Genomic DNA, 16,359 nt, shown 5'->3' with positions numbered 1-16,359 from the left:
TCACATCTCCCACTAGTGTCCAATAATACACTGCAGCAAATGGCAACATATTCCTAGCATGTTTATAGAAGCTAATTTAGAGCCTACTATACTAACAGCTTTAACAAGCCCTACAAAAAGCAGAGCAGCTAATAAAACCAAGATTTTCTGCAGTTAATCCTTGGAAGTTTGCCACTGAAATCCCACCAACACCATTTCACAGATAGTAGCTTCATCAGGCTCAAACCCTGCTTTCATCTAATGAAGTGGCCTAGATCTGCATTCTTAGAACACACCTCACAGCTTTATGCTTCCTCTGGGTTCTCTAATGACAATCTATGAAACTTGTACAGCATCAGATCTGGACTGGGAAATTTTTTAAAGAATACCAGCATTCTGGAAGGAACAGCACAGTAATTAGTATTTCTCTAAGTAGTGCCAGATGTGTTTAAAAGCCACAAAGATAAACAGGAGGGGAAAAGCTGCATCATATGAATTAAAGCTGGTAAGAGCATAAACTATCCCCTCCAATAGCCACAAGGTGACAGACTAAGTTCCTGCTAATTCTTTTTCCTCATCAAATCTGTCTTTCATGTCTCCTTTTCCACTTGAAGTTACACAAGCATGCACCTCCTCAGTTAGTGCGCTGGAGTAGAACATGTTAAAGGTAAAAAAGGATTAGTCCTGTTTTCCTTCAGAAAAGCTCCAAGACACTCAGTGCCTCAACTACCAGGAAAACCATGAACCACTACCTTCTGCTGGGCTACCCGACCTCACTGCAATGGGAGACAGATAGGAACACTCCTGTGTATCTCAGAACCACAGCCCCGTCCCTGAACTGCTTTACCATATTTCTTTCTGCATGCTTATTCCTGGGAATTATGGCTAGTTTGGGTTTTTAGTGGTCTGACAGAGAAAGACATACACAGCTGAGCAACATCAGAATGGGTCAGAGTTCTTTTAATCCCCTATGTGGAGAGAAAAAAGAAGAAAAAAAAAAAAAAAGAGAAAGGAAGAAGTCTTTCCTGTGACTACTTCTGATCCACATAATCTTGTCCCCAATCTGCTATATTAGTATATAGGATAGCTTCAAAAGATGTCCAGCTGCAAAGCTCTGATCCTTCCATTTACTCGCTGGAACAGAACATATTCATTCCTTCACCAGCAGCAAGACACCACTGGTACATAATGTTCTGACTGAACTCCTTCTACTTCCATTCTCTGATTTCACCTACATCTTGACTTATATAGCAACGCTTTGAGTTCTGGAGCAGAACAGAAAATAAATGTCCTTCTGCTCAGGATATGGTTTCTGTTAGCATTACTCCCTACTCCAGCCTTTAGGATAATTGAGGTTAGGACCTAGAGTAAACACGACCCTACTTCAGAAGGACAGAGAAGGATTATAACCACAGACTCCCCTAGCACGTCTAGCCCAAACGGGAAGCCATTATTAGACAGTCTCTGCAAACATGACTTCAGCAGGGATAAGTGTGCAGGGTTACAAGTTCAGTGGTTTGGCAGTAGTGCTGTCTCAGAGGATGACAGTTTGCACTAGGTAACTGCATCTTAACTGCAGAGACTACATTATCTGTTTTAGCCTTTACAGTGCCGCACCCCTCTCCCACAACCAGTCCAGTGACTAACAGCCACCTGGAAAGTGGAAGGAAAAACTGTGTTTAAAGACAATTCTGTTTGCTTTTTATTTATTTTCAAGATATCAGTGTTACAATTTTTAAGTAACAGGGTCAGTTCAGGGACTGCCCACCAGCAATGCCTGCAAAGAGGCCAGAGATAGGAGAACATCACCTCTGAGTAAAACTAACATTTTCCTTCATGCAACATACATAGCCAGCAATGACTTTCCATCTCCTGTCTGAAGCCAGCATATCCTCCTCCTTCACAGGAAGGAGAGGAGTTCACAGATTTCTCAGCACAGATTTACTCCCGTTATGAAATGCAACCACAGAAGAGCCCACACCAAATTATACTAGGTCCCCACAGCTCACACTGAAAAGAAGCACTGACACTTCAGCAAGCATATGTCTACTGGCACCTCAGAGCCCATAATCGCATGCCTCAGGGCTGTTCTTCAAATAGAGCTGGAGGTAATCTTTGAATGTCTGTGGGTCAGTCATTGTAGCCTTGACAGCAGGGTCCTCCTTCATGGCCTCCATCCAGCGTTGGAGCTTTGGGGTGTGACTCAGAGCACTACAGGAAAAGGAAAGAGACCAAGTAATGCAAATGGGAAACTTGGAGGGCATCAAGGAAGCAAAACAGCTTGAGGAGTTCTACTTTATGGCTTGTTTTGCTTTCTCCCTCCCAGTATAATGCTCAGCCCAGAGCAGGTGACAGAAATACGTATCAGACCACCAGAAGACAGACTAGCATTTGCAAAGTGAAAGAGTTCTTACAGAGCTTATGCATTCTGCAAAGCTGAGCAAAAACACAAGTGAGCACTCATTGTGCAAGATATCCGCATATTTTTGCTTATGTCATCCCTGCCGCAAAAGACACATTTCTTATTTATCATCTGCTGAGTTGAGGGCAGAGGCTTGCGCACCACTGCCTCCCTCTGGAATTGCTTTGTCAGTGGTGATTTTTGAAGCAAGTGCTGTGTGCAGTGGTTGAGTCCTCCTCCACAACCCCCGAACTACTTCTCTCCTCTCTCTTCCATACAGAGACAAGCTGTGCAGTTTGTACTGCCCTGCAACCCAGCAGCTCAAAATGCAGAGCAGTCTGTTGAAGACTGAGGATTTGACTAAGAGACTAAATCCACAAACCCACTCAGACACATTTGAAAAAAACCCCACCATGTGGCAAACCAAAAGCTTAACAATGTAAATTGCTATTTTCATTCTCTTCTGGCAGACTGACCCAAGTACTTTGCATTACAATTTCCAACTCCCAAGTTTAGTTAATGCATAACTTCTCCAGGTAACTCCTAGCCCTTATCCAGAAAGCATCTTTTCTTAACATACAATGGCTCAGATCCTCAGTCATTCAAACACTTTAACATCTCTAGACCTGTGCTCCTATGTTGCTTGTAATATTTCCCCTTTCAATCAAGGACCACACAGGAGACAAAGTAGGTTAGCAAGCCACGCGCAGAGCCCTCATTTTACAGTGCCTGAGTTTCAATGCTAAGGATTCCCTGTGTTTGCCTTGTTCTTCAAGAACTGTTCAGGCACCAGGACCAATAATGGTTCAATTCACACTCCTTTGTCAACTTGGCATTTCCAAAGAGGAGCAGAAGACTGCATTTCAAGTCTGAGGCTTTGGACCAAGAAATTTGAACCTAGGCCTCCATCCTTCCATCCCCTTCAAATAAAGACCATTTTCATCTATGACGTTAGGAATGGAGAGAAAGTCCTGTGTTTTGACCCCTTCTTCCAGATCTGTCAAAATCATTTGGTAGGAAAACAGACCTGATGAAAAAAAGCTTGTTTACAGAAGACCCTGAAAAACTCATCTCTCTTTTGAGAAGATGCTTCCCCCAAACTGTAACACAATACGAACTTTCTTCAGCAGCCCCTCAAGGGTGGCCCATTGCTGTAGAGTGTATGGAAAGAATATTTATACTGAGGCACTTCAGCACACACTAGAAGCTAGGCAAGGCACTCACTCCTTCAGCTGGAATGGTTCCAGACGTTCAAACCATGGCCAGATCATGTAGTCAAGCATGGAGATTGAGTCTCCACCATAAAACACAGTGTTGCGTTTGGACAGAATCTGCGAGGGGTAAAAGATGACAATTGTTCTCAGAAGGAAAAATTACCACAACAGAACAGTAACAAAAAGGCCACTTCATAGTGGAGTGCAGGCATACTGAAGGGATCGGACAGGAAATGATGGAGATATAGTTTAGTTCTCCTCTGCACGCAATATCTGAGGAGTCAGAGCTACTCAGTAAAGCAGCTGTAGTATCAAGCTTAAATATTTCACTCAGTCCAGCTCTTCTCCAGAGGTTCAAAAACTGTCACAAAATATTAATCACTAGTGAGCTGCAGCTTGTGCACAAACAAAAAGGAATTTAGCTCTCAGAATCTGTCAGTTCGTGATTTCTTACTTGTCAAAAAGCATTAATAGCACAGACTAATCACACATAACAATGCACATGCGTTTCTTGAGCAATAAATTCAGCTAAATTTAACATCTAGATAAACCAGAGCACTGTTTTAGCATGGACTCTTTTCCCATGGCACTTGAGGTGAAGTGATGTCAGGAAAGCATTTAACACATTGTATCTAGAACAGGATTTGATTCCAGGTGCAAAGGAAACAGGAAGCAAGTGTAACATCCACGCACCAGGAAGAGATTCCCTACAGCTCAGCACAGAAGGCAGGGCCACAAAGAATGAAGCAAGTTCTCCAGTTACATTTATGTTTCTGATACATTTCAAGTGCGGTGGTCATCCAAGTTGAACATGATTTAAGGAACCTCCAGAGCTTGGTCTCTTCTTTCATAAGACTAGTCCCTCTGTTTTCAGGCACATCAGCATTTTAAAGGCAGAACTTGAGAGACCTCACAAATATTTGTCTTTTTGGACAGACAACACTATACTCCTATGGCATTTACTCCCTGTCCCCTAACCCCCATGATCTAGTAGAAATTTTAAGGCAGCCTTCAGGAAGCATCAAGCAGTTTGAATAACCAGGTGTCTGGCAGAACACAACCCAGCACTGCACGGTTGCAGAGACGGGAAGGCAGCTCCCTCTGCTGGGTAGCAGCAAAGTCAATACAGAAGTGTTTCAAAACACTTCCCTTCTTGAATCGCTCTTGCAATAGGCTGAGCGAGGTTTACATGGCTCTGTTCCTTCCTCCCATCCTCAGCTGACCTTCAGCTGCTGCTGTAAAATCCTTCAGGGTATGGTAAAATAGAGACACCGAAGGAGCAGCAAGAATTTCACAGCATTAATAAAGCAGGAAGAAAGATAATTCTTCCTTATTGTTTAATAGATCTGTATTTCAGGGAAGTGAAACACACACGGCTTCAACCAAGAATTCATTTGTCATCTGCACTAATCCAGAATCAGCCTGATCAGACAGACAAGACTACTCTGAAAACAGTTTTACTTTGGCAACTCAGGGGGGTGGGTAAGCTGAATGCACAGCACTGTTAGAATTAGGAAAGTACTAGAGAGCTATTAGTAGCTTTGCACTTGAAGAGAAACACTCTGGAGGAACGCGTCTTGATTGAGCCAGACAAGCATTAGTCGTGGCTGCTATGATAAAGGCAGGTCTGACAGCTGTTCAGACTAGCCAAGAACAACTACTGACACTAAATCAGGATTGTGAATTTCCCAACGCAGCATCAAAGCCACCTGGCACTTCCCGGAGCTCTGCTGAAGGTGCATTACACCGTGTGTAGCAGAACACGGCCCAGGGCTGGATTTCTGCAAGGGACAGATTACATTCTGCTTCCCACCACCCCCCTAAAGATAAGCTCTTGAACAAAAAATATTTTATTTCATCACCAGTGTATCTGCACTGATTTCAGCAGAGCTACAGCACAGCTGCACTTTTCAGCAGCTCGGACTCCTCAGGCCTGCTCTTAGAACATGCTGCAAGGGCTCCTTACATTTAAAGCACAACAAAGATATTTAAGACAACAGCAGTCAGCTGGAACTTAAAAAAACATTCCACAAGTCCACACAGCCTTCATCATACAGATGAAGTTTAGGTTAGCTACTTGGAATTTACTCTAGTGGTGCTGCTGGTGTGCATCCTAGGCTGGGGGGAGTAAATTGAAAGATTGTTCCTTGCTGTAACTACCAACTGAAGGAGAAGAGATCTAGCTCCAAAGGCCAAAGCATGAAAGAAAAAAGGATCACACAATGACTGGCAACCTGCTCATTATCACTAAATACTCTTACCTCTTCAAGCTTGCCAAACTTTTCAGCAATCTCTGCTTTCAGCGCCGTGGTGTCCTGTCCATCTTTGACTGCCACAAAATACTTGAAAACTATGGGTGTTATCTATACAAAGGAAAGTATAAAGTTTTTAATGTTCCTATTACAATAATACGAGTCATTCAGAGCTTAAGATGTTAAGATACTAAAGTTAAATAAAATGCATTACCAAAAATCTTTTATTGTTCAGAAAAGGTAACCAAAGGCTTAAAGGAAGAACAAATGCAAATACTAAAGAATTTTCATTTTGTAATAAGAGAACAATGGAAAGAGGAGCACGTTTCCCATTTGCACACACTACCAAAAAAGTAGCAAGGTGCAGAGTGGTACTCTTTTCCTGGTTTCATATTTCTGACATCCAAATGCACTTTAATTATCAGCATTTAAGGTACTTTTTAGAAAGAGATGTGCAGCCTAGGATATGCAGGCTTCTACAAACCTGTGCATTTTCTAATTTGGTAATTGCCAGAAAAAAGCATATAGTACCAGGAAGATGCCCATTGGCCAAGCTTAACTAAACTATATTGTCAAAAGCTCATAGACAAACATTTTTCTAAGATCTTGTCATTCATACAACCAACATTCCTGCATGTTTTGTTTCTTGCAACATGCTTCCCTGTAACCCTCTTCCTAGCACGCCTATTCAGAAAGGCCAGTTGTAAATATATCCTCACTTCTATTCCCCTTCTTTGTCCACGTCTCTTTGCATCTTCCATTACTTCCTCATACCCAAGCTCACTTCTTTCACTTCCTAGACCCTTCAAAGCACATGCTTGTACAGAGAGGTTACTTCCAGTCAGCCACAGTGCCCAATTCCAACCACTACTGAGAGCCAAAACCAGTTTCCTTATACAGGTCCCACGTCTACAGCCACCTGCCATCTCTTGTCCATGGTTGTAGGCTCTCAGTCAGGCACTCTTCACATTCCGCATTCATACAGTACTTCCTACAGAAAGACTCAGATTAAAATACAGCAATTGTCACTGCCTAGGTTTCAAGCATTCAGCTGGTTTAGTCTACTAACCTTTGCTCTATTGTAGGACGCTCAAAATCCTGTCTCAGCATATACACTTTCACTAGCTCGGCTGTCTTCCTGCATCCATCCCCCAGCATAAATGCTGGGAGCAATTCAGACACACAGTGGTTTGTATGTGCTCACAGCAAGAGACTCCAAATAACTCCTCTGGTTAGTTAAATGCTTTTCCCAGACACAAGACCTGCTTTAAAGGATGAAAGCAGCATTGGCAAGAGAGCTGCAGCTTCTGGTGCTATGGTAAAGTAAGAAACAGAACCCCACCCTGAGGACTCAGTACCTTTGAGAACTGTTCCAAGAGCATCTTCTGAAAGGCTCGCTCATATGGGTCCGAAGGCATCAACTTCTTCCCCGGAAATGCTTCATCCAAATATTCACAAGTGATTGGGGACTCATAGATCAGTTGGCCCTTGCTGGTCTCCAGAACAGGAACCAGCCCAAAGGGGTTCTTCTCAAAGAACCAGTCAGGTTTATTCTTCAGATTGATGTTGATTATTTCATGGCTAAAATAGCAAAAGAAACAAGACCCAAAGTGTGGGAGACAGGCAAATCAACATCGGCCTGTCATCTCTGCACAGCCCCTAAGAAACAGCTAGGCTTTGGATGAAAAACAGGCCTTGGGAGAAAGATAAGAAACTGTCGAGTTGTGCCAAGGTGGCAGGGAAAAACAACAGACAGCTGCAACACTGAACTGTGGAAAATACTGAACTGTGAGAAGTTATCGCCACATGAACAGCGCGTGAACAAGAAGTTGATTGGTCTGCACAGCGCGTGTGAGAGTGGTCTTATGCTGATAGGAGAAAACGTTGATAGCTATCTAATTGCTGATTTGCTAATTATGAAGTAAGAGCTTTGGCGAGAGCATAAGTACGTACTATTGTAATAATAAAGGGGTTTTCCTTCTGCGCTTCATGGAGAGTCCGTGCCTCAATTGCCACACCAAACAGGCTCAGTTCTGCTCCAGTCCACTCCATACCATGATGAAATGCAGTCACTGCACCTCAACTGCTACAGTACTTGAAAGGCTGAATCCTTGTCCCCCTGCTCTCCCTATGTCTTCCCTGAAGTCCTTTGCAGGATTAACCATTTGACACTACTTGACACTACTGCCGTGGGCACTACCCTTTGACGGAGAAAATCAGCACTGACTTACAGTAAGTTGTTTGTTAAACTAATAAAAGACAGATCAACAGTTTGCAAGCACAGAGGCAGCCCTTACTGTCATGCTAAAAACAAAGGACAAGCTCAGAATGCAGCACTCTTATCACATGCAGGTTCTAAGAAAGAAGCACTTGATTGCAAATAAACTACACTCCAATTAAGAAATGCAGTTGAACTTTAATCTGACTTTACATCAAAGACCAAATCAGGAGACCATCCTACCTACTCATCATCCTCACCTATGGCCTCACACTGAACAGGTGTTTAGAGTAAAGGCAAATAGATATTGATTAAAAAAAACCCCATGGGAAATATGTCTGTTACATTCAAAAACCATAAATTATATGCTGTGTTATATGTGTGACCCCAGAAAACTCCTAGCAAGCCCAAGGGTCTGCTAAACACAACTGAACCTTCAGAACAACTGAAAGGTTACCAGAAGGCAACTACCACATTTAGGTAGCCATAAAACCCATCCAAAATCACTAGACTAAAACAACCCCCCAGCTCCAAAATCAGTCCAGAGACTCTAAATAAGGACAGAATTAAACTGACCTGTAAGTTTTAAGGCACCTACTCTTCCAAAAATGAGCCTAGAAAAAACAAAACAAACCAACCCAGCTCTCATCTTGCTATCAGGAGAACTGAGTGGTAAGCGTTCACTATGCTAACATGAACTCCCAGCCCTGTGCTGGTTAACAAACTATTGACTTAGTGGGAATCAGAAAAAGGTGGAAAAACATGTTACTTTGAAGCTGTAAACTGAGAGAAGCATTAGTCCTCATTTAAAAACACTGAAATGACATAGCTGTCTTGAAAAAGAAACACACACAAGTACTGAACGACATTAACTTACACTCCAATTAAGAAATGCAGTTGAATTTTAATCTGACTTTACATCAAAGACCAAATCAGGAGACCATCCTACCCTCTCATCGTCCTCACCTATGGCCTCACATTGAACAGGTGGTAAAGTAAGAAACAGAATCCCACCCTGAGGGCTCAGTACCTTTGAGTACTGAATTTGCACAGGAATCAGAAGTTACAGGAACGCAATACATATCCCCTTTTAAAAAGGTCACTCACTCACTATTGTGTTTTGCTAAGCAGTAATGTCACAGAAACGCTGAATATTCATATCTCCCAGAACTTTCACTGCAGCTTACATCAAAATCAAACAATAGCATACGTTAAGACTCTACTCACATTTACCCAGGACAAGCTCAAATGCTATTATTGCAAACATTCAGAATGACACGTGAGAAAAAAAAATAATCTTGGGGTTTTTCCCTACAGATTTACTCTGAGCCTTTACATAATTGATTTCATACACAGCCTATTTATTTCCCACTTCAGCAAAACACACACACCCCCCACCCCCCACCCCCGAAAAAGAGTCTTAAAAAGTTCAAGCTTTGTAGAAACCACAGAAACCCTTTTTCGTTGTTCTTTTAGGGATGCTTAATGAAGAACCATCTAAGATACCCAGGTAGGAGGGGCAGCTTGAACCACTCCGTGCGAGCCCTGACAGACGGTCACGGCAGCGCGGGAGGGGGCCGAGGGGCAGCGCGGCCGGCGGGGAGCCGCGCCCCGCGCCGTCCCGGCCCGCCGGGAAGGTCTCACCTGATGCCCTTGGCGCGGAGGACGAGGCGCGTCCTCTGGGCGAAGGGGCAGAAGCGCATGCTGTACAGCCGGATCAGCCCCTCGGGCACAGGCCCCGGGGCCGCGCTGCCTGCGGAGAGAAAACACCGTTACAGCCGGCACTCGCTTCGCGCGCAGCCCCGCGCCCCCTCCACAGGCCGCCCGGCCCCAGCTGAGGCGATACGGCAGCCCGCCCGCTCGCCCGCCAGGGCCGGCGCTTACCCTTGCCCAGGCTCCGAGAGTGGTCGCCCGCCATCGCGATCTGTGGTGCCGCGCCGTGCCCCGCCACCGCCCAGCCGCCACATGCCCCGCCCGCGGGGGGCGGCCGTGGGGAGGGCGGGAACCACCGCCCCTCAGGGGCGCGGGCCGATGCCGCGGGCCCGGGCAGCCGGCCGGGAGGTAGAGCCGGTGTGCCGGGCTGCGCCCCTCCCCCGGGGACTGTCGGCGCCCTGCCTCAGGTGGCTGGCCCCCACGGAGAGGGGAAGGCTTGGGTGTCGCTGTAGAGACGACAAAGCGACACTTGGGTTTCGGGGGCAGGAGCGTCGTGCAGCCCGGTGGTCCCTCCTTGAGCTGACTGTTGTCCCCACTGGGGATGCTGACCCGCTCGCTGGGACAGGCACTATTGAAGCTGCTCTTAATGCTCTCATCTTTATAACCGCAGCATAACCCACCCCAGCTGGCACTTCCATTTAAATGGCAAAAACTCCACCGTTTATGACTGGTTTTTTTCAAGTGCACCTCCAGCAGCTGGTGAGGCACCAGGTGTCCCTCTGCTTCCCTCACTGCCTCCTCCCCGGGCAGGGCCTTCTCCTGCTATGGCAGCACTGCATCACCTATTGCCCTTCAAAACCCAATCCAATCCCACCTTGAGGACAACAAGAAGAGTTTCTCTCTCCTGCAGCTATTCTGCTTCATGATGAAAACCCGAGAGGGGAAAACAGATAACCTAACAGAAAAGGGGGTGCAGCAAACATTAGATTTAATTTAATTACTACCTTGCAATCATAGAAGGATTCATGCTTGCTTCTGCAAACATGACCAGTGGGACCATCAGTATGTGCACAGAGCAAAAGAGAACCAAAGTATGGACTGAAGTCCTCTCCATCCCTTTCGCTTCCTCTTCAGTTGAGGTGAAGGCACCAGGGCCCTCCTTGTACCAGCCTTTCCTGGGATATAATAATAGAAACAGAAGAGCTTTCCTCTTAATGCATTTCACACAGTGCCCGGGTTGATCTATGGTCCCAGAAGTAAAATGCTTCCCTTCCTGGGGCTCCACACACTTCCACCCAACCTTCAGGTTAAGAGCTGCACAGTATTTAGGAAAGAACACGTTTGTAGGCACCAAGGGCCTGGGGCAGCCCTTGCCAAAAGGAGAGAAATTCCTGGCCCTTCTGGCGATGGACATGTCTGTCAAACCCCCAAGGCTAATAGAGGAATGGGAGCTTCGCCAGTCTCATCAGTGGATCCATGCTTGCACAGTGAGAAAGTTTTGCCTGTTGGTGACTTTCGGTTTTGTTTCGTTACTGGAGTTGGGCCTCAGACATCATGTCACAAAGACCAGTATTTTCAGTGGTGATCTCTCCTGCAAGCAAACACTGAGGTGGCCACTATGTAAAGTGACCATGAACCTGACACCATTATCCATTTGAATAGAAGAACAACATGATTTTTGTGAAGTCATTGCTCTTTGATTATGTAATTAATATGCATCTCAACAGTGAAGGGGAGTGGTAATTCATTGCATAAGCCTGCAATGCCCTAGGCAAACAGAAGCTGTACATAAGATGTCCTTTGCCAACAAAATAATTTCTCCTGACATTAAAAAAAAACTCTGTTAGAGGACATATTTCTCATTCCTCTGAGTGCCTGCCCTTAGGAAAGATTCAGCAAAATTTTGGGTGATGAAAAAAGAGAAGATTCATTTGAAGTTTCTTTTCGCAATTAAGAACACCACAGGCGGTCTGCTAACTCACAGCCCAGAGACAGGCACATAGGATCTCAAAGCAGCATCACAAGATCTGGCTGCTACAATAGCCCCTCAAAGACGACATGGAAAAATAAACCGTTTCCCTCATCCTATCTTGGTTTTGTGAGGCATACAGAGCACCAGCGGAGAAAAGAGATAAGGTACAGGCTTGTCCTGCTGCCTCTGGACAGGAGTGCCACTCTCCATCATTGCTCCATGGTGCTGTGAGTGCATGGCAGTATCGCAGAACTGCACACTGTCACTCTACAGGTAAGTAATAACGAACTCACACAAGCAAGCTAGACACTATAAATAACATTTCTCTCTTCAGGAAAGGGAAAAGGTGATGTTATCACTACATTTGCTTTGGAAATACTTGAAAGGTTCTTACCATGCTAAAAGCTGTAAGTATATAAAGACTGTAAGTGTGCTTTCTCTTCTTTCCAGTGGTCAGCTTCTCCTCAGCTCTCTTTGAAGCTTCAGGAGTGCTGTGTTACACATCCCAAGAAGAACTGTGGTACCTCATGAAAGAAAAAATGACAGAAGCAAGGGCGGAACAGGTACAGCTGCCTCAGTAAGTGAAAGGGCAAATGTTGCTGGAACAGAAGCAGCAAATATGTGGCCGCAGCAAGGGCTCGTGGGATAGCCGAGGGAAGAGACCTTGCGGTCACTCCCCCAAGGCTGCCTCACTTCTATGCCCCATAACACCACCTGCTTTCTAGACCCAGCATCAGTGATTAACCGGGTTAAAGGCCACAGATACCAGCGACTCCCAGGCAGAATTACCCCAACAGGCATAGGTCGGTGCCTGTGTGAGAAGGGCTGGGTACGCTACAGAGAAATCGCCTCATTACTTTGTACTTCGGCTTCTTCTATCCAGTAACAGGAACCTGCCCCCCCGCCCCGGGGCTGCTGGCCCTTTAAATCCCAGACCGTGCTCATCGGTTGGTCGGCGCGCGGGCGCAGGCCAATCAACGGTCTGGTTTAAGCCTGGCGGGAGGCGTTGTCAGCTAATGGCTGAAGCCCTTCTTGTTCCTAAGAGACGGTTGCAAACGGGCTGGTGGCGGCGGCGGCGTTGGGCGGATGGCGGCGTCTAGGGAGGCCCAGAGTGCGGACCCGGCCAGTGAGGAGCCTCGCCCCGAGGCCCTGGGGGGCCGTCGCTGCTCCTCGGCCGAGGAGGCTGCACTGGAAGTGAGGTGAGGGCCGGCTGGGACAGCCTGTGCCCTTCGGGCCTTAGCACACGCCACACGCTGCTGAGCCCCTTGGCCACGGCAGGGTGCCGCTATCTTGTCCGGTGTCCCCGGGGCCCAGCATCTCTCACCCCGGGTCAGCTTTCTGCAGCCGTCAGAGAATAGGGCAGGTCTAACAGGGAAAGCAAGGGAGACTGCTGTGCAGTGGGTCTGTGTTAGGGTGGCAGGTAGTTGGAGGGGTGAAGAGGCAAAGAGGCACTTGCAGTGCAGCATATAGCAGGGACTGAGCCTTTGATGGATTTGGATCAAACTTACTTTCTCTGCCCTTAGCACAGGGGGGCTCTGAAATGAGGAGTAAGCAACCCTGACTAGTTTTAAACTGGAGCTTGATGAGTTGATAAGAAGTGTGGCATGAGTTGTCTTTTCCTGTGTCATGTTTCTGGCAGCATGCAATTCTGATGAATTCTTGGGGCATGCTTTTCTTCTCAGTACCTGCCCTTATCAACCAATATACTTCAGTTCTGTTCATGGCCACATCTTTTACCCAGACTAATTCAACCTCCAGAATTTCCCTGGCTGTTCTGTACCTCCTAAACCCCACTGTCATTATCTTCTGCCATGGCTCTTAATTTTCCCGGTATTCTAAGGCCTCACTCTTGTCCTTCTGTCTCAGCATCTTAACCTGCATGTCAGGGACTTTCAGATTTCAATTTCCCACAAACATAACCCACACTATATATAGAAAAACATTTCTCTTCCAGAGCTCTTAGTAATCCAACAACTTGCTTTTTGGTTCTGAACAAGTAGGAGCTGTAGATGAATTAAGCCCTTCCTGCCCCATCTTGGCTGAGACTTTCACGGAAATCTTGGGATGTTCAGACATTTTTTTCTATGTAATGGGACAGAAGTTTAAACTCCCTTGCCCATTGTTAGTATTTCAGCTGTTTCATCAATGCTTACGGCTAGTATGCAATATAGATCCAAAATTATAGGTGCAGCACTTTTTAGTGGAAAGAAAATTATTTGTTCTAGTAATTTTTTCTAGTAATAGGAGAAACAGGCTTCAGCTTTAACCATTCTGCTACTTGCAGAGTAAAAAAGATACCATCTGAGGCATGTCATTGCTCTTCAGAGGAGGTCCATGGTGCTAACTGTGGTTACTTGGAAGAGCTGTGACCTAGGTTTTCTGCTTTGTGAAAACACCATTATGAACTAAAATTATGCAAAATAAAAAAAGAAATTAAGCCATTTTGAATGTGAAGCAAAGCCCATTCCCACAAAATAGAAAAGTTTAAAGTTTGCCTTTCTTGTAAATTAATGTCAGCAGTAGTAGTATGTATATCAGTTTTAGAAGAAAGTGACAAAAATTATTTTGCAGTGGGCAATTCGAATGCTGTGGTTTGTGTCTTCAGAAAACACAGAGCTTTGACAAAACTCATGGTTTCATATAATCTGTTTTGTATGAACTAGCATTTTTCAGTGGCAAAATGCTCTGTAAGGAAATTTCCAAGCAACTCTAATTACTTTGCCCCATCTACACTTCACCAGCTGGCAAAGTTTATGACTGAAATACTTCTGACACAGTGTTTATACAGAACTGGAGACAGACACAGCATGGAAAATGTGAGCGAGCCATGGCTAATTACCTGACTCTGCATGTACTGCACCAGTCATAGCTGACATCAGATAACAGCCTGAATCCTTGTCCCCTTCAGCCTTTACTGGTTGTGTAAGGATAATAAATTGCACTGTCATCTCATTAATTTATCCATGCATACATGTTTTCTAGATTTCATTTTATCCCCTGCAAAGAGAAGTTAAAAATACATCATTTTCACTGAGTCAGATCAGTTGTTGAATCTGTTATGGTCCTGTAAGCATGTTCATAAAGGTCTGCTTACGTGCCATGGCATATCATACATCTAGTTCTTGTGTAAAAGGTCTGGAAAAACATTCATCAGCTGAAATGTCTCCTCTTTGTTGCCATGGTATTCAGTTCAACTGCAGGAGCACATGGTCGATGTGCTCCCACTCCCCTCTGGCTACACTTACTCCTCTGGTGTGTAGCAAAACAGGCCAAGAGCAGAAACTACTCGGAAAAAATAACTAAAAGTTATTGCTGGACATAAATATCTTAAGACTAGGCGTATAAAAATGATCCTAGCTATGAGAGTGCTGAGGCTGTAGTACAATCTTCTAGTAAGAGTACAGAGGATCAGCAGCTGAGTGGATCTTATGACTGACGTGTTCATGAAATTGCAATTTTGCAGAGGACAAAGATCTCTTCCAGTCAAATGCTCTTATTTGGAAGAAGACAAGAGATGGAAAGTTTCTGAATAGAAATTGGAAGAGACGGTGCTAACGGCAGTGTTGTACACAGAGGGTATCTGTTACACTGCTGAAACTTGTACACTGTGGTACTAGTAGGGTAAGCTGTGGCTCAGTCAGACATCTTCACTTAGTGGTAAATGCAAATCCCTTTGATAAGAGGACCCTGATGTTCATCCACACACTTTCTGAAAGGTAGGAACATCTGCAGGCAGTTATGGATTTGCTGATACATTGTAAATTCATAAGCTGACTCCTCTTCAGTAATTTATTTCAGTCTTTTTGTAACACATCCTGTTTACATTCCAGAGTTTTACCATGTTAAATTATCTCTAAATCAGAACAGTCCTCCTGGTTAAGTTCTTATAAGCACAAGCTGTACCTTTGTGTTTTTTATTTTATGGGGATGAGATAACTATGAAAGTGTAAAAAGGTTAAGCAAACACAATTGGGTTGATGTATGGATTGCACCTGTGTAATTCTTTCAGAATAAAGGTATAGTCTATTACAATGATATATGGAATAACGGAGCCTGTGAACTTGCTAACTTTATTTTTAGTGAAAACTGAAAGAAATATAAGCATCTCTCCAGGTTCTTATGACAGTCCTTTGTGCTCCATCAGGGTAAGATTGAACCTGTGTTTTTGGAAACACTGAACTAGTGATTCGTAATACTAGATCTTGAAGTTATTGTGGTTTTGCAGCATTGGTATGAGGATGAGTCTAACAAATCCCATGCATCAGTTCAATGTAACTTAGGCTACTACATTCCCTTTATCACAGTATTTTGAGAAATGTGTGTCTTTGATTAATGTTTTAACATTCAGTTGCTTTTTCTTAAGTTGGGTTCAGGGATTCTCAAACAAGAACTTCGGCTTTATCAGCAATCAAACTGTCTGCTACCCTTGTGGCAATTACATCCTCTTCCTGGACATTGAAACAAAGAAGACAACGGTACTGCAGTGCCAGACTGGCCAGGTGGGAGCCTTTGCTGCGAATGGGAACAGGCAAGTGCTGGCCTTTTCAGACCGGAGGCTGAATCCTGTCATATATATCTACACCTTTCCAGAACTGAGTAAACTGACAGAATTAAAAGGTAGGGATGTGGTAACCCTCCCTGTCACCATTTCATTAAAACAATACTTAAAT

At 44.7% G+C, this 16,359-nt stretch overlaps 2 protein-coding genes across 3 annotated transcripts in view; one reads left to right on the top strand and one right to left on the bottom strand.

Moving 5' to 3' along the window:
* Nucleotides 1-1,657: 1,657 nt before the first annotated feature.
* Nucleotides 1,658-10,167, bottom strand: LOC141926071 (glutathione S-transferase omega-1-like). Its single transcript, XM_074831219.1, has 6 exons — nt 9,949-10,167; nt 9,709-9,817; nt 7,205-7,427; nt 5,856-5,957; nt 3,605-3,711; nt 1,658-2,190 (listed from the first exon to the last, which is right to left on the bottom strand). The coding sequence occupies exons 1-6, from the start codon at nt 9,980-9,982 to the stop codon at nt 2,037-2,039; spliced, it is 729 nt and encodes a 242-aa protein (XP_074687320.1). The 5' UTR covers nt 9,983-10,167; the 3' UTR covers nt 1,658-2,036.
* A 2,584-nt stretch (nt 10,168-12,751) lies between these two features.
* Nucleotides 12,752-16,359, top strand: part of CFAP43 (cilia and flagella associated protein 43) — a 51,883-nt gene continuing 48,275 nt past the window's right edge. For both annotated transcript variants that reach the window (XR_012624020.1, XM_074831215.1), the window contains exons 1-2: nt 12,752-12,888; nt 16,053-16,306. Coding sequence is in view for 1 of the 2 variants with exons in the window: in XM_074831215.1 (XP_074687316.1) it covers nt 12,776-12,888; nt 16,053-16,306 (367 nt within the window). In the remaining variant the exon portion in view is untranslated. The remainder of the gene's footprint in view (nt 12,889-16,052; nt 16,307-16,359) is intronic.

This window comes from Strix aluco, chromosome 7 (genome assembly GCF_031877795.1).
Source record: "Strix aluco isolate bStrAlu1 chromosome 7, bStrAlu1.hap1, whole genome shotgun sequence".
NCBI classification, from domain to species: Eukaryota; Metazoa; Chordata; class Aves; order Strigiformes; family Strigidae; genus Strix; species Strix aluco.
The sequence above is the reverse complement of the archived record's forward strand: the minus strand, read 5'-3'. Positions and strand labels throughout refer to the sequence as shown.

What these genes read in the sequence shown, in the direction of transcription:
- LOC141926071 (XM_074831219.1), bottom strand. Translation starts at nt 9,982, where the DNA reads ATGGCGGGCGACCACTCTCGGAGCCTGGGCAAGG. An exon ending in CTCTCGGAGCCTGGGCAAGG is followed by an intron (nt 9,818 to 9,948) that starts GTAAGCGCCGGC and finishes TTCTCTCCGCAG; the next exon opens with GCAGCGCGGCCCCGGGGCCT. An exon ending in AGTTTGGCAAGCTTGAAGAG is followed by an intron (nt 3,712 to 5,855) that starts GTAAGAGTATTT and finishes TACCCCTCGCAG; the next exon opens with ATTCTGTCCAAACGCAACAC.